The 23,112-nt window shown below is 38.1% G+C and overlaps 1 protein-coding gene across 1 annotated transcript in view; it reads left to right on the top strand.

The window, feature by feature from the left end:
• UBR1 (ubiquitin protein ligase E3 component n-recognin 1) overlaps positions 1 to 23,112 on the top strand; it is a 68,053-nt gene that overhangs the window by 23,878 nt on the left and 21,063 nt on the right. Inside the window, exons 11-30 of the mRNA XM_054161528.1 lie at positions 315 to 413; positions 1,500 to 1,657; positions 2,095 to 2,194; positions 2,496 to 2,624; positions 3,427 to 3,607; positions 4,588 to 4,649; positions 5,542 to 5,652; positions 6,726 to 6,791; positions 6,993 to 7,094; positions 7,641 to 7,704; positions 8,109 to 8,233; positions 9,108 to 9,160; positions 10,202 to 10,304; positions 10,802 to 10,850; positions 13,979 to 14,133; positions 15,437 to 15,536; positions 17,579 to 17,688; positions 18,972 to 19,061; positions 20,826 to 21,007; positions 22,013 to 22,218. Of these exons, the coding sequence (XP_054017503.1) occupies positions 315 to 413; positions 1,500 to 1,657; positions 2,095 to 2,194; positions 2,496 to 2,624; positions 3,427 to 3,607; positions 4,588 to 4,649; positions 5,542 to 5,652; positions 6,726 to 6,791; positions 6,993 to 7,094; positions 7,641 to 7,704; positions 8,109 to 8,233; positions 9,108 to 9,160; positions 10,202 to 10,304; positions 10,802 to 10,850; positions 13,979 to 14,133; positions 15,437 to 15,536; positions 17,579 to 17,688; positions 18,972 to 19,061; positions 20,826 to 21,007; positions 22,013 to 22,218 (2,245 nt within the window). The remainder of the gene's footprint in view (positions 1 to 314; positions 414 to 1,499; positions 1,658 to 2,094; positions 2,195 to 2,495; positions 2,625 to 3,426; positions 3,608 to 4,587; positions 4,650 to 5,541; positions 5,653 to 6,725; positions 6,792 to 6,992; positions 7,095 to 7,640; positions 7,705 to 8,108; positions 8,234 to 9,107; positions 9,161 to 10,201; positions 10,305 to 10,801; positions 10,851 to 13,978; positions 14,134 to 15,436; positions 15,537 to 17,578; positions 17,689 to 18,971; positions 19,062 to 20,825; positions 21,008 to 22,012; positions 22,219 to 23,112) is intronic.

Raw genomic sequence — 23,112 nt, 5'->3', positions numbered from 1 at the left:
ACTAGTTAATGATTTATTAATCATTTTTTCAGATATTTCTTTTATTGGGGAAGATTGGTTGCAAGATAAAAATTATTTTGGTTCCAGTCTGAGAGAGCAGTAAATTTTGTGCTTATCTTCATTTTTAAGGCAGTGTGGTATATATTTAATTGCTTTGGCATGTTGAGGCCATTGTGCTGTTTTGTTGTTTGAACTGCTCCTATCACAAAGGAGAATGGACTTTTATTTGCAAGAATTATATCTCAAAAAATAAACATTTGTAATTAACACTTGCTGACATCTATTTAACTTCCTCAATATTCTCTTTTTCCTAGTATTACAAGACATTGCAAAAAGAGTACATCAGTGATGATCATGACAGAGTTCTCTCTGTGACAGCGCTCTCAGTTCAGATGTTCACTGTACCTACTCTGGTATGTGAAGCCTGTCTGTGACAGAAATGCAAGATAAATTTTAGAATTGATGGCAGCACCACCTTTGCAGACTGCTGCACTTGGCAGCGAGTCTTTAGGTGTTGTTGAGTTGATAACTAATTACTCTGAGATTTGTTGAGGCCAATATGAAAGTAGGCACTTGAGATTGTGAAAATTCATTATGGAAGACGAGGGAGTGCAAATAAATAGAAGTTCTAGGCAGCATCATTCTGTGCATTAACTTTGTGTATACAAATGGTCATCTTGTACGTTAAAACTATTAAAGGAAGGATCTGCGTGTTCTGGAATGTGTCCAGAGAAGGGCTATTAGGATGATCAGAGGGCTGGGGCACTTCTATAAGGACAGCCTGAGGGAGTTGGGGTTATTCAGTCTGGAGAAGAGAAGTCTCTGAGGAGATCTAATTGTGACCTTCCAGTATTTGAAGGGGGCTTACAAAAAAGCTGGGGAGAGACTTTTTAGGGTGTCAGGCAGTGATAGGACTAGCGGGGATGGATCCAAGCTAGAGGAGGGAAGATTTGGTTTAGATGTTAGAAAGAAGTTCTTCATCATGAGGATGGTGAGTTACTGGAACTTGTTGGCCAGGAAGGTGGTAGAAGCCTCATCCCTGGAGGTGTTTAAAGTCAGGCTGGATGTGGCTCTGAGCAACCTGATCTAGTGTGAGGTGTCCCTGCCCATGGCAGGGGGGTTGGAAGTAGATGATCCTTGAGGTAACTTCCAACCCTACCAATTCTATGATTCTCTGTGGGGGAGAAAGTATACTTAATAGCTTTTAAAAGTTATGTTTCTTGCTTGAAAGAATATTGTCAAAGTCCCATCTCAACATGATCTTTCTAGAAAAAATAGCATGTCTGTGACATTGAAGCTGTCAGAGTGAACAAACATGTAAGTTGATAGAAATAGTGCTTGTACACAAGAAGCACTATGGAATTTTTTTGTAGCTTGGTGTCTTCACAAATGCTTAAATAATTTCTAATCCAAGAGACTGAATTCAAAGGAAAAGTTGTTTTGACAGTTCCCTTCAACAAAAATAGGAAGAAATTTTAAATCACTTTTTTTTCTTGCAGGCACGACATCTTATTGAAGAGCAAAATGTAATCACCACCATTACAGAGACACTCTTAGAAGTGCTTCCAGAGTACCTAGACAAAAATGACAAGTTCAACTTCCAAGGTTACAGTCAGGACAAACTGAATCGGGTATATGCTGTGATATTTGACCTCAGGTAAGTGCAAATCTGAGAAGGCAGAGCAATTCTGCAAAAAAATCTGCAGTGGAGGAGGTGCTTTCAGTTCAGGAATTGGATGAGAAAGCTCCTTTAAAAACCCCTCAAAAAGCACACATAAAACTTCATTTTATTTTTTTCAGTGGGAATTTAAAATGTTCAAATACAAAAATTCTATGAAGACTATTTCTGATGTTTTACACTGACATAATTCCATATAACAATTGCATCAATAACCAAAATATATTTACTGTAGGACAGTGTGGGAAATCTGGCTTTGTTCATTTGTTCACGCTGGGAAAGCTGTATGGTATAATGCCCTGATGCAGTTGATTGTTTTGATAAAAGAACACTTTAAATTTAAAGAACACTTCAAATACAAGCATAAGCAGAAGAGAAGTGTGAACAAAAGATGATAATGTTTTCTCTGGGGACAGGTACGTCCTTGTCAGCAAGCCTACGTTATGGACGGACCGTCTGAGGGAGCGGTTTTTAGAAGGATTTGTTTCTTTCCTAAGGATTCTAACTTGCATGCAGGTACAAGACATTGCAGTAATTTCTTTCCAATATGCTGTTACGTTACATTGCTTTTTTGGGCTCATCTTTTTGTCCACAACACTATTGTGCAGGTAAACGTGCAATTAAGGTGGTGAATTCTTCGATCCCTGTCCTGGGTGGATGAAAAAGTAGTGCTTACTTTACAGAAGTAAAACTCATCAATTTCAGCTCCAAGTATCTGAACAACCTGTATTTTACCATTTGTTTATGGGATTTTATGTTGGTTTAAGCCTCTGACCACTGCTTGTGCTTAAGTAATTCTGTGGCATCTCCATTTCAGGGAATGGAGGAGATAAAAAGACAGATTGGTCAGCACATAGAGGTGGACCCCGACTGGGAAGCAGCTATTGCTATACAGATGCAGCTCAAGAACATTCTTTTCATGTTCCAGGAGTGGTGTGCCTGTGATGTATGTATGTCAGTTGTTTGGGAGTCTAACATGTGTGCCTTTTGTCATTATTTGAGTGCTTCTTGAAATAGCTCAGTATTAATCAATGCAGATCTCCACAAAAAATGGATCTGAAAGAATCTCTGGTGTGACAAAAGAGAGAAGGGATCCTCAGAAAAATAGGACCTTCTAGCTGACAAAGCTGCACAGGGTATAAGGCAAATCATAAAGAGAAAATGCTCCTCATAATTCAAGCTTTTGGAGAATTGAGATCATGGTATCACTGCCAAATTTGAAGGTTTTGGAGGCTGTGATGATGCAAAAGCAAACTGCAAAATCTTTGTGTAGTTGGGTAACTGAGTGGTCTTAATTGGTGATGGAGCTCTTCCCTGTGCTGGAGGAAGGGAGCAAATAGTAGAGTTTATTAACTTAAAGGTATTTTGAAGGTTGTGGGTGTAGTTTTTGTTGTTGCTGTTGTTTTGTTGGGGTTTTTTTGGTGTTTTATCAGTAGAGCGAGAAGGGAAGAAAGAACTGCAGCAGTTCAGGAGCTTCTTGATCCAATTTGGGCTCTACATTATGCAAGCTATTAAGATATTGGAGCTTAAAGAAGCACACAGATTTTAGAGCATTTTCCAGAGCAGCTTATTTGAACAAAAGCATTTTCTCAGCTAGCTTCAGTGGATGCTCCACTGTTCCCATCCAGTACTACCTTGTATTAAGAGACAGAAGTAATTATACAGTGGCTTTTTAGTAGCTTTAAGCCATGCAAAAAAACAAGTGAGGAATTTTAAATGCAACTCTATGCATTTATTTTAACTTTTAGGAGGAGCTGTTGCTCAGGGCCTACAGTGAATGTCATAAAGCTGTGATGAGGTGCAGCACAAATGGGCGCTCGCGGGAGAAGACAGTGTTTCACTTATGTGGCCATACTCTGGAGAGCAGACCTTACAGAGTGTCTGCAGATCCTGTCAGCATACATTTACCACTCTCTAGGACTCTTGCTGGTAGGTGGTGTGTTTTGATAGCTAGTTGAATTGTGTTTCATCATCCGTCTCTTTCTGTACATTAGAAAGCATTCAGGTTATGTCTTTCACAGATAATTTGTTCTCTGGCTTTCTGCTATCTCATCATGAGGTAACCCTGTTCCCTAGATGTCCCAATAAAGAAAAGTTTTGGGTTTTTTTTTTTTTTTTTGGTTCTGGGTTGGGTGTTTTGGGTTGGATTGGGTTTTTTTTTGAGACAATTTTCCACAGAGGTTGGAAGACACTTTTTTAAACAGAAGAGATAGGGGAGAAGGAAAAGCTTCAGGTTTCAATGGGATCTTCAGTTTTCTCTGAACTACCTAAACTTATGTCATTCTGTTTCTATTTGTTTTGCCTGAACAAATGCTCATTATTGCTTTATCTCAAATTTGTTTTCCAGCCACGTATATCTTAGGACTGTTAAAACGCTCCTACTAAAAGACATATGTTTGCAGCATACCAGGACAGATTTCCAGTCAGAGTACAAAGGACCATAGCAGTGGGTGATTGCTGCTTTCTCTAGCAAACAAATGAAATCATGTGCTATAATTAAGCTGTAGATTCTTTATCACATCATTTTATACCAAGATACCATCTGTTAAGCCTTGTAGTCTTGAAACGTGGTGATTACTGACCTGCAAATGAGAGATGAAAATCTTGCTAATATGATTTAGCATCTTGGTGTAAAGTGTTTTTAATGAATCCATTAAATGAACAGATTTATTCATAAAATAGTGGATTGTAAGACTGTATGCACTACTGTGATAATGGCATAGATCTTCTATCTTTAAAAAAGAAAGGAAAAAGAGAAAAGTAACAAGTCCTTCCTGAATAAACTTTGACCTTTTTTTCTGTAATTCTCTGAGTTGTAGGTGGTATAGCTAACTTTTACAGTGGGTTGGAGGGGAAGCTGTACTGATATTGAATTTAAATTACTAACTTGTTTCCTGTTGGTTTTGCAGGTCTTCATGTACGATTAAGCAAGACTGGAGCCATCTCAAGGTTGCATGAGTTTGTTTCACCTGTAAGATTTTGTTTATTAATGATATTTTCCCTCCCCTCCTTCCCCCAAATACTACTTGGGGTTTATAGTTTGGGAAGGAAAAAGCCAAAAGTTATATTCTGTAACTCTTGTGATGGGCACACAAGTAATTTTGCAGCTGTCAAAGTGTCTTTTTTGGAATAGAATAAACCAGGTTGGAAGAGACCTTCAAGATCATTGTGCCCAACTTATCAACTAATCCAACCCACCTAATCAACTAAACCATGCAACCAAGCACCCTATCAAGTCTCCTCCTGAACACCTCCAATGATGGTGACTCCACCATCTCCCCGGGCAGCCCATTCCAATGGGCAATCACTCTCTCTGTGTAGAACTTCTTCCTAACCTCCAGCCTAAACCTCCCCTGGCGCAGCCTGGGACTGTGTCCTTTTGTTCTAGTTGCCTGGGAGAAGAGACCAACCTCCACCTGTCTACAACCTCCCTTCAGGTAGTTGTAGAGAGCAATAAGGTCACCCCTGAGCCTCCTCTTATCCAGGCTAAGCAACCCCAGCTCCCGCAGTCTCTCCTCATAGGGCTTGTGTTCCAAACCCCTCACCAATTTTGTTGCCCTTCTCTGGACACATTCCAGCAAGACAACATCCTTCCTAAACTGAGGGGCCCAGAACTGGACACAGTTCTCAGGGTGTGGCCTGACCAATGCAGTGTACAGGGGGAGAATGACCTCCCTGCTCCTGCTGGCCACACTGTTCATGATGCAGGCTAGGATGCCATTGGCCCTCTTGGTTGTCTGGGCACACTGCGGGCTCATGTTCAGCCTACCATCAACCAGTACCCCCAGGAAGGGGGTACTGAGGACTTAACACTTTTGAAGTCACTAACAGACTTTTAAAAAATTTTTTGTTTGTAATTCTAGGAAGAGTTTCAAGTGGAGCTGCTGGTAGAATATCCTTTGCGCTGTCTTGTCTTGGTTGCTCAGGTTGCTGCAGAGATGTGGAGAAGGAATGGGCTGTCCTTGATAAGCCAGGTACACCCTACAATATTCAACAGCAAGTTAGTCCTGATGGTCTATGCAAGTGTTTCTTGGTGATGGTCCCAGGGGTAATTTTATTCAGGTCAGAAGAAGGTTGTGGGGGTCACTGCTACACTTAAAAGAAAGGTTTCTAGGTGGGAATTAAATGACCTGGGTTTATTTCCGGCTTGATCAATGACTTGCCTCACTATATTAGATTAGGTTTTTCAGCTTTCTCGTGACTTGTTTGTGATATGTTATGTATGTTGCTGACATCTACTCTAAAATACTTCCAGGTGTGGTAAAGAAATTGCTACATAAATACTGTTCATACTGTTGCTTATAATGTAAAATGTTACAAGAATCTCATAGTGTATGGTGATCATTTTATTCAAAAGTCAAACTATTTTTGTCTCAGACTTTCAAATGCTCTATGATTGTTTTGTGCTGAATGCACATAAACATTTTGTAATACTGGCAGGCTTTTTTGCTGCAAGAATAAAAGGGAGAGTCTCGCCTTAAGTTGTAGAGTCTCCTGTCTGGAGACTTTCATGACCTATGTGGATGCATTCTTGTGTGACCTGTGCTAGATTCTGTGGTCCTGCTGTGGCAGAGGGGTTGGACTAGATGATCTCAGGAGGTCCTTTCCAACCCCTAATATATCCTGTGATTCTTGTATTTTGCCAGCTTTGGCTTCATTGTCTTTTTTTTTTCCCCCTTTCTTTGATGTCAGAACATTTTTGTTTACCTTTTACAGGACCCTTTGAAGTGAAATTGGTAGCTTCTTGTAGAATTGACTCTGAGAACTGGGGTACAAGGAGGAGAGTGTTTTGACTTCAATAAATAGCAACCACTAGAGTTGATTTTTTTGGGAGCAGTATGAAATACAGTGTGGATCTCTTGTAACCAGTGATAAAAAGCCCAACATTTTTCTCTTCCTTCCAAGTACACATTTGTTTTGAAAGAAACACAAGACTTCCCCTTGCTAAGTAAAGGTGCTGTACAGCTTAAAGCCTTAAATATTAACTGGTGCCCATTGGCCTAGTGCATTACTTCACTACTTAAATTTTGTTTTCCTGTTTTTTCAGGTATTCTATTACCAAGATGTTAAATGCAGAGAAGAGATGTATGACAAAGATATTATCATGCTCCAGGTATAATGTTCTGAATCATTGCTTTCTTGAATAGAATAGAATAAACCAGGTTGGAAGAGACCTTCAAGACTTACAACATTTTCAAGGAATTAAATTTAATTTTTATTAAAATGTGTAATTTAACCTTTTTTCCCCTTGTTAAGAGTATTTTTCATAGTTAATGAGGAACTGATGTTTATATTAGTCTGTGTTTTTTGATAGATAGGTGCATCTTTTATGGATCCAAACCAGTTTCTCCTGCTGATGCTGCAGAGATATGAGCTTGTTGATGCTTTCAGAAAGATGAAGCCCACCAAAGATCAAGTAAGTGGCAAGTATTTTTGCTGATTCATTTCCTTGCATTGAGCTTATGGAACATTAATTAAGAAGTGAGCTAATATTAATAAGTGCATTTTTAAGACTGCACTTAGTCAACACTGGATGTAATGGTTAAATGGCTTGTTTTGTATTCAGAATTTGTAGAGGCTTACTCAGGATTAGCAAATAGGTTTTTAAATAGGTTTAACCTTTATTTCATAGGGCATCTACCAAACTCATTTCTGTCTCTTAAGCCATATTATATCTTATTTTTGGCTTGAATTTTCCTGGATTGTTGTGCTAATTCTTGAGGCTTGAACTTCCATGTAATACTTCGTTTGGGATATGTTTTTGTCTCTTTCTTTTCCTGCACATGAATGTTGCACTTCAGTTGCAGAATAATTTCTCCCCTACAAGAGCAGGCATTTTTTCCAGCTTGTTAGAATGAAGGTTTCTTCTTACAGTACAGTGTTTCAGCAAAGTCCTGAAGGCTGAGTTCAGTGTCATCTGACTGACCTCTTTTTTTTAAACTGGTTTCTGTAATTCTTGTAGGATTTGATCAAACAATATAATGTATTAATAGAAGAGATGCTACAGATTCTCATCTATGTTGTGGGTAAGTTTAATTTCTCCCTGCTGTTGTAGTGCTGGATTATTGAAGTTTGTCAAAATAAGTTTGATTACTTTCTTTAACATAGACGGTACAGAGAGGATACTGGAGAATGCCGGTTTTAATTGAGTTGTAGTCTGTTTTAAATAGGTAGTACCACAAGTATTTACCAACCAGAAGCAATAGGAGTTGCACAGTGAAAAAAGCCCTGTTAAATAAATGTATTATTACATAATAAGTAGAATATGAAGAGAGACTTCATTGTAGCTCATTTTATTAGCAATCTATACTGTGAACCTTTTTCCCTCTCAGACATTTGGGACAGCAAATGCAAACTTAGCTATGAAATATCCCAGCAATACCATTACCTCTGTATCTGTCATTCTTCTGCTCCTGATTCACTCTGGTAGGTGAAAGATACGTGCCTGGAGTGAGTAATGTGACAAAAGAAGATGTCACCATGCGGGAAATCATCCATCTGTTGTGTATTGAACCAATGGCTCACAGTGCAATTACCAAGTCCTTGCCTGAAGACGTGAGTCCTGATTTATTCACTTTTCCTTGTTTTATGACTTTCTTCTTTGCCTTACCTATGGAAGCATTTTATTTCTGATACAAAACTCAAAAGTTGATATCAGAATTGCAAAACATTATGACAAAGGGACTTATACACTTTACTGATGTAGAGGTAAATGCCATCAATTCCAGTATGGTCTAATCTGAAAAGGTTTGTGTGGGGATTGTGCCTTTTGATGAAGACATAGGATATTCAGCTGTAGTTTTCCTAAAGTCAACAGGAAAAGTTTAAAAAGTATTTCCTCTTTTGGCTTTGTAGGACCATGCATCTGGATTCCATTCTGCCATGTGTGCCATCATTGATTTTGATCCTGTAATTTTGATCTCTTCAACTTTTGCAGGTCTATTAGAAAGCACAGATTTCCCTGATGTTCTATTTTAACTCTTGAAAATGCAAGCAAAGGAGAGGAATGTGGATTAGATTTTATAGTCTGTGAAACCTGTAAGTTTAGTAGCCTACAATATTACCAGAAACCAGTAATGGGTGATCCAAATTCACTGGTTTAAAAGACTAAATCTCTGTTTTTTCCCTCCATTGAGGCTGTGTAAGGCACTGCTCTTTTTTCTGGAGATCAGCTGTGAAATCAAGAAAACTTTACATATGTAATTGAAAGCATGGTCTGTCTCTGGTATCTCTTGTCACTGATCAGTATTTGCTTTCTGATTATTAGTGGCCAAAATGTTAATTAATGAGCTAGGTTATTGATCTAAATCTGTATGTCTATTTTTATTACACCTAAAGAAAATATTTGAATCATTATTTATTTATCCCAAATTACTTTAAAAAATTATTTATTTTTTATTTTATTTTAAAAAAATTTTTTCTTTACCAGGAGAACAATGAAACTGGCTTGGAGAATGTAATTGATAAAGTGGCTACATTTAAGTAAGTTCTTCATATTGTGGGTTTTTTAATGTAGTATTAATGGACAATAAAACCTCTTTAATTGTATTGGTTAAGCAAGTTGCACTGCACAGTCTCTCTTCTGCTGATATTTTGCTGTCTTGAAATGTGTACACTTTCAAATATACATGGGAAAGGCCATGGAATATCCAGAGCTGCTGCTTCCTTCTTTTTGCCCCTCACTTTCCTCAAATTCAGTCTGAGGAGTCTCAGTCAAATAATCTTAACTCCTAGTGGGAAAATCTTCAAAAGCTTTTATTATATCTCAGAAATGGTTGGAAAGCTTAACAACTAATTGTACCAAGTTGTTAACTTGTTCAGACATGATCAGACATGTTGAGACACGAGTTACTTCCTTTTAACATGCATCTATAAATATGTAATAAAGAATATTCAGTTGTAGCAGTTGAGAAAACTGAAAACCTAGTTCAAATGTTCTGCTATTTTTCTCACCAAAAAATATCTTGTGATTTAATTATTTTTACTATAACTCACTTGAAATTTCATGTGGCTTGCTTGTTTATGGTTAACCAAGGGCAGCTATAGAAATATACCTAGCAGCTATGTAGAAATTTCTATAGGTACATATAAATACATGTATAAAAATGTACCTAAGAATTTTGCTTTGAGAATCACAGGGAATGTTTGAAAAAGGCTGGAAAGGAGCTGTATTACTTGGTTTATACCTTGGTCAAATAAAATAATGAATTTGATACAGCAACATCCAGTGTCTGAAATTGTAAGTCATAAAAGGAAAAAGAATTTGCCTGTCAGAGGCTATCTGGTGTACTGTAGATTGTACACACTAGAAATATTTTGCTGCAGGGCAGGATTTACAGTAGTTGAACACTCTTGAAAATTAAAGGCTGATAACTGTATTCACTCAATAAATTATTGAAGTAACCATCACTATTCTGCTTAGTAGCATGTTTGTAGAAAATTTATATTAGTGGTTTGTTTACATTCAGAGATGTGCTGAACATAAATTACTAATCTGTGTGTCATGAAATATTTCTCTGTAAGGAAACCAGGTGTGTCTGGCCATGGAGTTTATGAACTGAAAGATGAATGCTTGAAGGAATTCAATATGTTCTTTTATCACTATACTAAGACCCAGCACAGCAAGGTAAGCAGTGTAAGATTCACTCTCAAAGGTTAAAAAAAACCCAAACATTTACATAGTCTGAAGAATTTTGCTAGGGGAAAGCAATTAATACAGTCTAAAGAAATGGATTCAGTTAAATGCAACTAACTGCAGAACTAAACCGCTAATGAAGTTGAAATTGTTAATACAAATTCATGTGGTATGGTTTTCATTGGTATTTTGCCTAAAATTTCTTACATATTCATGCTGTTTATGTTAGGACCAAAATATAAGAATGATATTTGAACTGGAAAACCCCAAGCTTTGCTTTTATAACTCTTACTGAGGAAGCAAGTATGTCCAATTGTTTGTCTACTACAAATTGCAATGCAAGATGCAGTGGTGTTATCTACCTCTCAGACAAGTTACATGACCAAGTACTGACTATGGATCTTGTCAGATTTCTGGTTGAGAATTCTCATTGTTTTATTGTGCACCTCTGTAAAGATGCTGATATAATGACACTACTTTTTCTGTAGGCTGAACATACACAAAAGAAAAGAAGAAAACAAGAAAACAGAGATGAAGGTAAAAATTTGAAAGTGATGACTCAGTAAATGTGAGATGTAGTTGTGGATATGAAATGAGCTTTGGGAGAATTTTGTGTGACCTCATTTGTGTAATTGAATTTATATTAAATTTGATGTGATTTGTAGTGATTTTCTATAAAACAAGGATGGGAGTTTCAGAGTTCTTAACTGAAGTTTCAGGCAAATAAATAAACATGCTGTAGTACCCACTGACAAAATAAACAGCTTAAATGTTTTTGATGATGTAACTAGGTAACAGAAGTGGTGGTGTTTTTTGGGTTTGTTTGTTTGGGTTTGTGTGTATTTTCTTTAGCACAATGTTAAGACCTAAAAACGTCATGGAGAGAAGGTTGCCTCAGGAACTAGTACTTGCATCCATTCTGAAAGTAGCTTGAGCCTTAAGTTTTGTAAATCAAAATTTTCATTTTTAGAAGATGCAAATACTTACAACTAAGCCCTCATGTTTCTATTGTAACCCAAATGTATTTCTCTTTCTTTAATTTAACCTATTCAACTCATGAGCATTGAGTGAGTTAATTTGAGGAAGACTTTGATCTGAACAAACTAGTACAAGGAACAGTTTAATAAAGTCAGCTATCACCTGTTTTTGTGAGTTGTAACTGATAGAATGGCTTCCTTTCCCAGATTGCCCTTTCAGTTGAATACCTTAATCTTTGCTTCCTACTCTAAAGTGTATATTTATTTTTTGTGTACGGTCAGGGGCACTACAGCATTTTGTGCCTGAGGTGGTTAAAATTCATTCTCATATTTATTTTATTTTGTGTTCCTTTCAGTTGAAAAACTGTGGAACACAAAAGGAATAAATTGGCATTGTCATTTAGGGGACACACAGTTAAATCAGGAATCATATTTGCTTTGAAAACTCTATTTCCTTCAGCTGTAAGTAACATGGAAGATTATGACAGCTGGAAAACAAGGGGGAAATAATTTTGCATTAAATAATAAAGGATTATTCTTGTTTTCTTTCTCCACTGCTTATTTTATACAGCTGACAGATTTTGCAATAGTACCTTTTATTTTTCTTTCCCCCTGTTCACTTTATAATTTATATTATAATTTGCTAATATTAGCAGGGACATGGGTTTTGTAGAATTGTTTTAGAATAGAATAGAATTAACCAGGTTGGAAAAGACCTTTGAGTCCAACCTATCATCCAACACTATCTAATCAACTAAACCATGGCACCAAGCACCCCGTCCAGTCTCTTCCTAAACACCTCCAGTGATGGTGACTCTACCACCTCCCTGGACAGCCCATTCCAATGGGCAATGACTCTTTCTATGAAGAGCTTCTTCCTAACATCCAGCCTAAACCTCCCCTGGCACAGCTTGAGACTGTGTCCTCTTGTTCTGGTGCTGGCCACCTGGAAGAAGAGACCAACTCCCACCTGTCTACAACCTCCCTTCAAGTAGTTGTAGACAGCAATAAGGTTTCCTCTGAGCCTTCTCTTCTCCAGGCTAAGCAACCCCAGCTCTCTCAGTGTCTCCTCATAGGACTTGTGCTCCTAAACCCTCCCCAACTTTGTTGCCCTTCTCTGGACACATTCCAGCAAGTCAACATCTTTCCTAAACTGAGGGGCCCAGAACTGGACACAGTACTCAAGGTTTGGTCTAAACAGTGCTGCGTACAGGGCCAGAATGACTTCCCTGCTCCTGCTGGCCACTCTGTTCCTGATACAGGCCAGGATGCCATTTGCCTTCTTGGTTGCCTGGGCACACTGCAGGCTCATGTTCAGCCTACTATCAACCAGTAAATTTTAAAATGCAGATGTCTAGATGTAGTTGTCAGAAACTCACTTTGATGTAATAGGGTGATCCAGTTCCAAAATCCCAGGATAACCTTTTGTGGTGATGTATATTCCTCTGCGACTACTCATTTTGTTGCAGATACTTCATACATGTGCTTTTATGTGGTTGTGTTGTCTCTGGCAGTAGCTTTTTATAATTCATTTAGTCTAAATTGTCAAAAGATAAATGGTTTCAGAGACCTGTGTTCATAGAGGTTTTCTGAAAATAGACTTTCAGGTAAGAAAAGATGACTGAAGCCAGTGCATCCAGGTAGAGAAAGGCTGCAGTATTAAGTGAGTTGCTGTCAGTAGACGCCAGGATTCCATAGGGCTTCTGTGTGAGGCACCACATCACACAGTTTCAGTATTTGCTCCAAAAGTGTACGTAACTAGAAATTGTGGGAATGTCCCAGGAGCAGGAGTAACGTGGTAATGGTGGCAACAAGCAGTGTGAGCAATCTGGCAGTGTAGGCCTAGAGCCTGACATGGTGGTAGGCCGTGTGCAGCATGGGTGCAGAAGTGGCTAGCAGTGTAGCAGAATAGTGCTGTGCCTGCACCACGTAACTAAAGCAGGACACTGGTAGCTATAAACACAGAGTTATCTTGGAGTAACAGGATGCACACGTGCATCAACAACCTCGCGTGTTATTAGTGTAACCAATAATCAATAGTAGTAGCTGTGGTTACTCGTGAGGAACCAATGAAGCTATGCCAGCGATGCTCTCTGAGTTTATGCAAGTTGTAAATGTTCCCTTAATATGCACATCTTCCTTCTTCTTTTATTAGCCTGTCAGCACTGCTATCAGCACTGTACTATGTTTGCACTATACTTGAACAATCCTGGAACAATACTAGATCATATTGGTCATCTGTATTGATTCCCCTCTCTGTCATCTACAGAGTAACTTAGAACTCCAGCCATCTTAGACATGGGACACTAAAGTGAGACACCACACTCTGGAATATTCACAGCTTACTCTTCTTTAACTACTTGAAAACTTGCTATCTGGTGCAAGCTACAAGCATAAATAGGGCAGTGCAGAGTATTAAGGATACATTTAGGTGCATATTTAGGTGCAACTAAATACTCATGATTGGTCCGTGTAGTTTGCATGTGTTTTATGTAAGAAATTGCTAAAAGTACTCAGTGGTGCTAAAGATAGAGGCTGACCTAGACAAACAATTGTGATTGAGTGTGGGTTTATTAGTTTAAATGTCCAGTTTTTCTTTCAGTGGAATTAGTGTGTTTGCACTCTCTACATTTTGCTTGCAGTCTGTGATGAGATTTGTTAATGCATTTGCACATCTCCATTTTCTAGCATTGCCACCACCGCCTCCTCCAGACTTCAGTCCTGCATTCAGCAACGTGGTGAGGATTCTGAACTGTGATGTTATGATGCACATACTGCGGACCATTCTTCAGAGGGCAGTAGAACTGGAAACCCACTTGTGGACTGAAGCTATGATCCAAATGGTATGGTTAGCTCTTGTCCTCCTATGGTTGTTGCCATGTTGACCATGTTAACTGTGTATGATGAGATAAAAATACGTAAAGATAAGCTTGAACTTGGGATAATAAGAATTTACTTGTCCTCAAACCTGGTTTTATAAATCCTTCTGACTGACAACAACAAAAAAATTACTTATGTATCCCCACTATAAAATAGAAATGTGAAACACAATAGTATTCAATTGGGAATACAATTCAGTTTTCTATTTCACATTCCCTCTGATGCTGTCTCATTACTTAAGCTGTCTCAATATGTAGTTCTCCTTACATCATCTTTTTCTTGAAGCTTCATGTTCAAATAAGTAACCATTTGATTATCTTAAACTGGAGTTGTTTCATCTTGTGTCCTGCAAAGTCTCCAAATACATAAATGTCTTTGAGGCTTCAGTCATGAAGTAGTGTATTTTTTTTGTAGGTGTTTAAACATTTAATTTTACCACAGTGACTTAATGCTTTAAAAAAAGAAGAGTTACTCATATCAAAGGTGGTTGTTTATTGTTGTTGTTGTTTTAGTTATTTGTGGTCTTTATAGGATTAGAATGTGAATGTACAAACTGGTTGCGTTCATCAGTTTTGTTTATTAGAGTGCAGATTACTTAATTGCCTTGCCTTCTAGTAGAATAGAATTAACCAGGTTGGAAAAGACCTTTGAGATCATCAAGACCAACCTATTACCCAACAACATCTAATCAACTAAACCATAGCACCAAGCAACCCCATCCAGTCTCTCCCTAAACATCTCCAGTGATGGTGACTCCTCCACCTCTCTGGACGACCCATTCCAATGACAAATCACTCTTTCTATGAGGAACTTCTTCCTAACATCCAACCTAAGCCTCCCCTGGCGCAGCTTGAGACTGTGTCCTCTTGTTCTGGTGCTGGCCGCCCGGGAGAAGAGACCAGCCCCCTCCTGTCTACAACCTCCCTTCGGGTAGTTGTAGAGAGCAATAAGGTCTCCTCTGAGCCTCCTCTTCTCCAGGCTAAGCAACCACAGCTCCCTCAGCCTCTCCTCATAGGGCTTGTGCTCCAAACCTGTCACCAGCTTTGCCTTTTTTTTTTTTTTTTTTTGCCTTTTTCTGGACACATTCCAGCAAGTCAACATCTTTCCTAAACTGAAAAAGTCTGTGCACTTGTTTCCTCATTTCTGTATTTTATCATGGATATAATCAGCATGTAATACAGAACTAATGTTAAGCATCCTAATTTTATATGCCAGTTTTTCAAGCCTCTAACAGTGAATGAGAGGTACTGTGCTTCTCTTTTTCAGGTGCTTCATATCCTTTCTTTAGGGTTACTAGAAGAGAAGCAGCAGTTACAGAAGTCTCCAGAAGAAGAAGTAACCTTTGATTTTTATCACAAAGCAACACGTATGTTGAATTTTCTTTAAAAGGGCAAAGTAAATTAGGCTACATTGATTTTTGTAAGGCCAAAAGGGAACTAGAAGAAAGCATTCAGTGATGTAAGTCAGGAAAGATTTAAAGTTCTTTTTTTTTTAATATACTTTCAAACATGGTTTGGGCTAGGCTCTTTTGTTCCCAGTTACCAGCTATGCTGAAGTGGAGATATGCTTCTCCTAGGGAAGAAAGGAAAAAGTAATCATTGGATAACTGAAAATGATTCTCCCTTCACAAGAACATTATTGGAATGGAAACCAAGAACTCCTTGAAAAAAAGACAGTGTATTTTAAGTGAACTGTCTCCATCTTTTGTACTCCTGAGCTGTACAATTACTGTCTTATGTGCAAGCTCAAGTCTTTCACTATAGTAGTGATAATAGAAAAAGAGTTTAGTGGCTATGAAGTGTGCTTTTTCCTCTTTAATTTCTTTCCAAATCCCCATAGAGCACTTTCTTGGGACTAGTGAGTGGGAGTTGGAATCTACATTTTCTAAATAAGCTCTCATCTTATATAGAGTTACTGCTTCATGTGTAAGAATAATTGAAAAAAGTAATACATTTCAGGCTAAACCTAATTACACAGTATCACAGTATCACCAAGGTTGGAAGAGACCTCAAAGATCATCAAGTCCAACCTATCACCCAAGATGTCATGACTAGAGCATGGCACCGAGTGCCACGTCCAATCCCCTCTTGAGCACATCCAGGAATGGTGACTCTACCACCTCCCTGGGCAGCACATTCCAATAGCGAATGACTCTCTCAGTGAAGAACTTTCTCTTCACCTCGAGCCTGAACTTCCCCGGGCGCAGCTTGAGACTGTGTCCTCTTGTTCTGGTGCTGGTTGCCTGGGAGAAGAGACCAACCCCTTCCTGGCTACAGCCACCCTTCAGGTAGTTGTAGAGAGCAATGAGGTCTCCCTTGAGCCTCCTCTTCTCCAGGCTAAACAATCCCAGCTCCCTCAGCCTCTCCTCACAGGGCTGTGCTCAAGGCCTCTCCCCAGCCTTGTTGCCCTTCTCTGGACACGTTCAAGTGTCTCGATGTCCTTCTTAAACTGAGGGGCCCAGAACTGGACACAGGACTCAAGGTGTGGCCTAACCAGTACAAAGTACAGGGGCACAATGACTTCCCTGATCCTGCTGGCCACACTATTCTATTTGTCACTTGGGAGATGAAATAGAGATAAGAATTGTGAAATACAATCCTAGAATTGTGTAGGTTGGAAAAGACCTTTAAGACTCCTACCATTAACCTGACGCTGTCAGGTCCACCACTGAACTGTGGCCCTCAGCAACACATTTGTCTTTTAAATACTTCCTATATGAATAAATACATAGAGCAGCTGAACTGCCCTTATTTAATTTTTTAAGAACATTGTGTGAAGAGGTTTCACTGAGTTTTGAAAGACTTTTCTTTCTCTCTCTTAATGTTTTTTTATTGCTGAGCAAGAATAAGTATTGTCACACTTAATATATTTTCTGTTAAAGGAGCTTCATATCAACTCTAGGAATACACTAAAAGTAATTACAGTTGAGATGTTAAAATTCTTTGCCGACTTTAGTTTTGTATAACCAGAAAAAAACAAACCCTTGTTTATATGTAAGGGATGAAAACAAACCCAAAAAACCCAATGAATTAATCTTTGCAAGAAGGCTTCCTGAGAAGTGATGTTAAAGAAATTACACAAAGAAATAATTTCCATTTATCTTACTTGTAAAAATTTGGAAACTAATTGCAAATGCAAAGTGCTGCAAAAGAAATGAAATGGAAGAGAGCACTTTGTTGAAAAATAAGGCAATTCTGGTTTTGTCTGTACTTCTGCTCTTGGAAGTAGCAAAGTTTATTGATCTACAAGGGGAAAATGTTATCCTACAGTTAACTGGCATAAACAATTGAAGTCAAACCAGAAGTGTAGCTACACAGCTCGTGTTCTTGTATGCTTTTATCCACGTTATGTTCATGTATTATTTTCACTGAAGACCTACACTCTTCAATCTTTCTTTCCTTTGTGAAGGCATGGGAAGCTCGGCCTTGAATGCTGTGAACGTGTTAATGCTTCTGGAAAAATTAAAGAGAGTTCCTCAGTTAGAGGCACAGAAGGACACAGTCACTTGGATACTGCAGGTACACAGTGGGAAATAAGTGTTATCTGATTTTTAGTAGTTTGGGCAGCTTTTATGAAAGATGTTATGATTCCTGCATGTAACCCAGTGTTTACAGTTGCAGTGATTTTTTGGGAAGCTCAATTTGTTTGAACATTTTTCTTAGACAAGGTGGTTTCTTGAATACTGCATTATACTTGTACTTGCTATTGCTTCTTTCAAGTATTAGCTCACTGTTTGCTTGGGTAACTCACATTTTACTATATAAACTTCTTGTATTTCTGTTGCAAAGTTACAGCAAGAAAGAAATAAAGGTTTCACTAGGAAAAGCATTTTAGAAGCTGCTTGTGTTAAGACTTGAGTCCTACAGATCTGACTACTGGCCACATTGCACATTGGACCTGTGGAATTTTTCTGTCCAACTCTGAAATTACCCAATAAGGGATGAGAGAAACTTCTAGAGCTATGACACTCCCTCTAACATACGAGGCTGATACTTTCACTTAGCAGGAGGACCACCTGTTCCATTTTAGGTGACTTCTTGTTTTAGATGGCAAGCATAGAAAACACTGCTCTTAGAAAAGAGGGCAAGAATCCATAGTAGGGTTCCAAACCTATCCACAGCTTCTGAAACTGGACTATCAGATTGGCAAGTTTGAAAATTTTGGTGGTTTTTTGGTTTGTTTGGGGTTGTTTGGTTGTTTGTTTTTTTCTCTTGGAGAAATTATTCTACTAATATTCTAAGGAAAAAGGTAAAATGCACTTTAAAGTACATTTTACCTCTTTAATGGTATGTATAGTAAATGTAGAGTATTTAATATCAAAACCTTGGGTCACTTATTAAAGTTAGCTCAAAGTAATACGTGAAAATTGAAGACTCAGTTTCTATTAATAGGACAAATGCTGTCAGGCCCTCTGATCTACATGTGTGGGGTTTTGCATGATTATGATGACTTTTTCCATAGGATGATCCATATCTCACCTACTTGAAATAAGCTAACAGTCTCCATCCATTCTTCTGATGGAGAGATGCTTCAGGTGCTTAGCAGTGTTTGAGCTACTAGAAAAGCTGGAAAATGTTATGTTCCTTCATGCTGAGCAGTGTTTGTCAGTTTTTAGGATACAGACATGGCAGAGTTGTTGTCTAAGCTAGATGTTATGTTATTTAGGTGTGTGGCAGTTGATTTAATCCATTTGCAAACTGAAAAATAACATGAAACTAAATATCAAGAGCTTTTACCCTGTCTATATTGTAATTAGAGCCAAGTCACATTTTGCTCTTGACATCTAAATCTCTGTTCCTAGATGTTTGACATGGTGAAGAGATTGAGAGAAAAATCTAGTTTGACAACAGTAACGACTACATCAGGCTCAGAAGCTACAAAAGGTGATGAGGTAATAATAAAATGTTCAGTGAAAGCCTTTTATGGAACACTTATGTAGTGCTTTGAGTAGCTACTTTCATTACTTTAAATTTTAATGTAGAAAATACTGATTTGTGATATATTGCCCACAAATAGGATTTAGATTACAGGATCAATCAATATTTGTGATAAATTTAAGTGTGCTTCATGGAATTGTCAACAGCTAATGTGGGTTTGGTTGTCCTTCTAAGTGAGTTGGAATAGCTGAGATGAGTGAAGTAGTAATTTGTGTTAGTTTCTTTCTCTTTGATTTCACCACCCTTTTCTATTATGTTGTCATTGTGCAATAATTAGAAATACCAATCCACTTAAAATGATGTCTTGTAGTTCACGTGACCTGCCAAGAGGTTAATCTGCTTTGCCTTGATTGTATAAAGACATAAGGCTTAGGTGATTATTTTGTCTCTACCCCCTTCCTCAAAAAACAACTTCTGAATCCAATGGTCAAATGACAGAGTGAAATGGATATTTCAAAGGTTGCTCCAGTGCCACAAGATTTGCTGTTCTGGTTTTGTTGTTTTAATTGAGTGTTGGACACAAAGAGGAATCTGATTACCTTTATTGACAGTGTGCAAAGACGGGCCAGTTTGCTCTTGCACTTTGTTTGGCAGCAGGATGCTGCCAAACAGTCTCTTGGCTAGTCATTGCATGCCTACATAGTTCTAAACTTATCACAGCATATGCTGTGTTTCTTTTTTGAGAAAGGTGTCATATGATATCTGGTAAGGTTAGAAATGAGACTCTCAGAGATTCACTACTGTGGAGCAATTTGTTGTTTCGTACCATGAATGGAAGCAATGTGTATAATGCTGAATTTGTGCCTTAGCTAATTGAGCAAGAGGAGTTAAGTTCTGTATGTTTTAATTAACTTTACCTGTGTCCTTGGAAGTCTGCATTGCCAAATTATACGAAGACTTTGTTTATAGTTGTTGATAATGTGATAGATGAGGAAATACCAGAAGAAAAATAGTTTTCCAGTCCACAATAAAGAAGAATATAGCAAAATGCAATCCTTAGAGGCATAACATTCTGCCAGAAAAATGTAGGGGCAATCTGTGTGCTGTGTCATCCATGGATAACTGAAGATAATTTTTTCCTGAATTTTTGTAGGGCAGATACTGAATGTTCATTGTAGTATCATAGTATCAGTTAGGTTTGGAAGGGACAAAAAGGATCATCTAGTTCTAATCCCCTTGCCATGGGCAGGGACACCTCACACTAGATTGGGCTGGCTAGAGCCTCATCCAGCCTGGTCTTAAACACCTCAGGCACCTCCCTGGACAGCCCATTCCAGGGCTTCACTGCTCTCATGGTGAAGAACTTCCTCCTCACGTCCAGCCTGAATCTCCCCACCTCCAGCTTCATTCCATTCCCCCTAAGGAATGTAAGGGATTCATTTATGGGGTGAAAACAAAAACACTGGAGTGAGTTTGTGATGGTCTCCTTGCTAAAGTTTTTTAAGCAGACAAGCAGGTAATTAAAATGGATCAGGTGTTACTGATCATGTCTTTGAGCAAGGGATCGTACTAATGATCTTTTTGTGAACCTCTCAAAATCTTTGTGCTGACAAGATTAATGAACATACTCAATGTCTAAACTTCTAGTTTTACATTTTTCAGGTAGCTTTTTTGTGTGTGTAATCAGTAAGTCTTATCAGTTAAGGAATTTAATGTCAGAGGTTAGAGTCTTCTCCCTTGCCTGTGATTTTGTTACTCTCTTTTATTGTAAGACACAGAGCACTCAGGATAAAGAGAAAGCTGAGCGGAAGAGGAAGGCAGAAGCAGCTAGGTTGCACCGTCAGAAGATAATGGCCCAGATGTCTGCACTACAGAGGAATTTTATTGAAACCCATAAGCTCTTGTATGAAAACACATTGGAGACACAGGGGAAAGAAGATGCCATTATGGAGGAAGAAAGGTAAGAAAAACCCAGACATGTGGAGTTACGCTACATAAGTTTTTAAAACTACTTTCAGGGGACAGATTGTGTCATCCCAGTAACTGACTGTATTTACTTTTAAGTCATCTTCTGTTGCAGAATCTTATGTGAACTAGCATCTGCATGCTAATGTAAGAACACTGGGCGTTCTTAGCAGAGCAGCATAAGATAAACAGTAAAAAAAAAAAAGTTTCTTCCAATGGTGTATGCTTACATTGCTTGGTGTTTGAAAGATGCTGAGTTGACAACACTGACTCTGCCTTCTATGAAAATCTAAGTAATTTGTAAAGAATCTGAAAGCCAATATGCCTTATCATTAAGTAATTTCTAGTTCAGAAAAGGAGCTTTCTGTAGCTCAAATTGTGAACATGTTTCTGTTCATTATTTCAAGAAAATTTGATTTCATACTGAAGGTGTTTGCTTCATTGGTTATAATTTTGGTGGGATAGATTGCTCCTGCTCTAGAGATGGGTCAACTATGTACTGTACCTAGTACAACTTAATTTTGTTCTAACTGGAAAACATTACAGGTCACTTCTATGTTCTATAAATCATCATTGAACTCTGGAATAAGGAATAATTAAAACCATGCTTATTGTGTCACACAGCATTAAAGATAGTGGCACTCATTTTCAGTGTATTTTCTTCAAGAATGGGAAACAATTTTACTGTCTATAGGATTAAAATGTATCTAATCCTATCTACATTGAATACCAGTTCCTCAATTTCCTGCATGTCCAAATCCAGAATTTGCATTGTTTTGGTCTCTGTTTGGCTTTCCACTTTCTGTTTTTAAAGAATATTGCATTTCATTGAGGATTGAAGTGTTGTTTTCATTGTAATAATTTGGTTTTGCAAAGCACTTTTTGATACAAAACCAGTAATGTCAGTAGCCCATGACATTTTTTAGATGCCTGGAAGAACAAGTTTGTTTAGAAAAAGACATCTGTTTATCTTCTATCTGTGTCACTTATGGTCTTGCAGCATGTCTTCAGGAATTGGTTACTCCAGAATTGCATTGGGTCCCAAACGAGGTCCATCTGTTGCTGAGAAAGAAGTTCTGACCTGCATTCTTTGTCAAGAGGAGCAGGAAGTAAAGTTGGAAAGTGCGGCTGTGGTATTGTCTGCCTGTGTCCAGAAATCAACTGCCTTAACCCAGAACAGGAGTAGAATTCTTGAACTCTCAGGGGGTATGCAATTTTTCTTCTTTCAGACTATAAGCAGGTCTGTACCTAGAGCTTGTACTCTTTGAACCCAATTTAACGCTATTCAGTCAGATCACAGAATGCCTTACCCTCCTTAATAGAAACAAAGTGAAAACTCTTACATTGTTCTGAAATCCCTGCTTTAAAACTTAAAAATGAGAAGCGTGTGAAGATTTTGATTTATCCCTGGGAAACCAGAGAATGCTTTAATCTCACAAGATGTTATAAACCTTAGAGACTGAGTAGGAGTGGTCACTATGGAAAGAATCCAAGAATGTTAATAGTTCCTGTTTATTCAAGTACAGCAGCAAACTTGCCCAGTGTGGAGGAAATACATTAACACTATTGGAGGTCCGTATGGCAGCCTCAGGAGGGTTTGTAGTTTTGATTTGGTTTTGTGTCTAGGAAATAACATAAGCAGCAACATAATAAAATAGAAAGATATAAGCAAGGATCACATGATAATCATCTGATGAAAAACAGAAACAAACCACAAGTTAGAACTGCATTGATAGTTCTCTCCTGTTTTAGAACAGGATATTGTTAACTCATGAGCAGCTTATAAAGCAGAATTAACCCAATGTCCAATTTTTTTTTAATTACTGTCTAGCAAATAGCTTGAAGTTCTGTTTGTGCAGTTCATAATCCCTGCTGTAGTGTTGGAAGTACAGTCTTGAATGTTACCAAATAGAACTCTGAAGCAAAGGAAAGTTCAGCATTGTTTCTTATTTCTATAGGATATTACTGTTTTCTATCATGCTTGCCAACCTTTACCAAATTGCTTTTCACTTAAGATGTTTTGTGTTTCCTCCTTAGGGTTATTAACCAAATGCTAATAAGTCCTAGATCTGACTCCTACAGAATCCTTTTTGATATTTT

Source organism: Dryobates pubescens, chromosome 5 (assembly GCF_014839835.1).
Source record: "Dryobates pubescens isolate bDryPub1 chromosome 5, bDryPub1.pri, whole genome shotgun sequence".
Lineage (NCBI taxonomy): Eukaryota > Metazoa > Chordata > Aves > Piciformes > Picidae > Dryobates > Dryobates pubescens.
The sequence above is the reverse complement of the archived record's forward strand: the minus strand, read 5'-3'. Positions and strand labels throughout refer to the sequence as shown.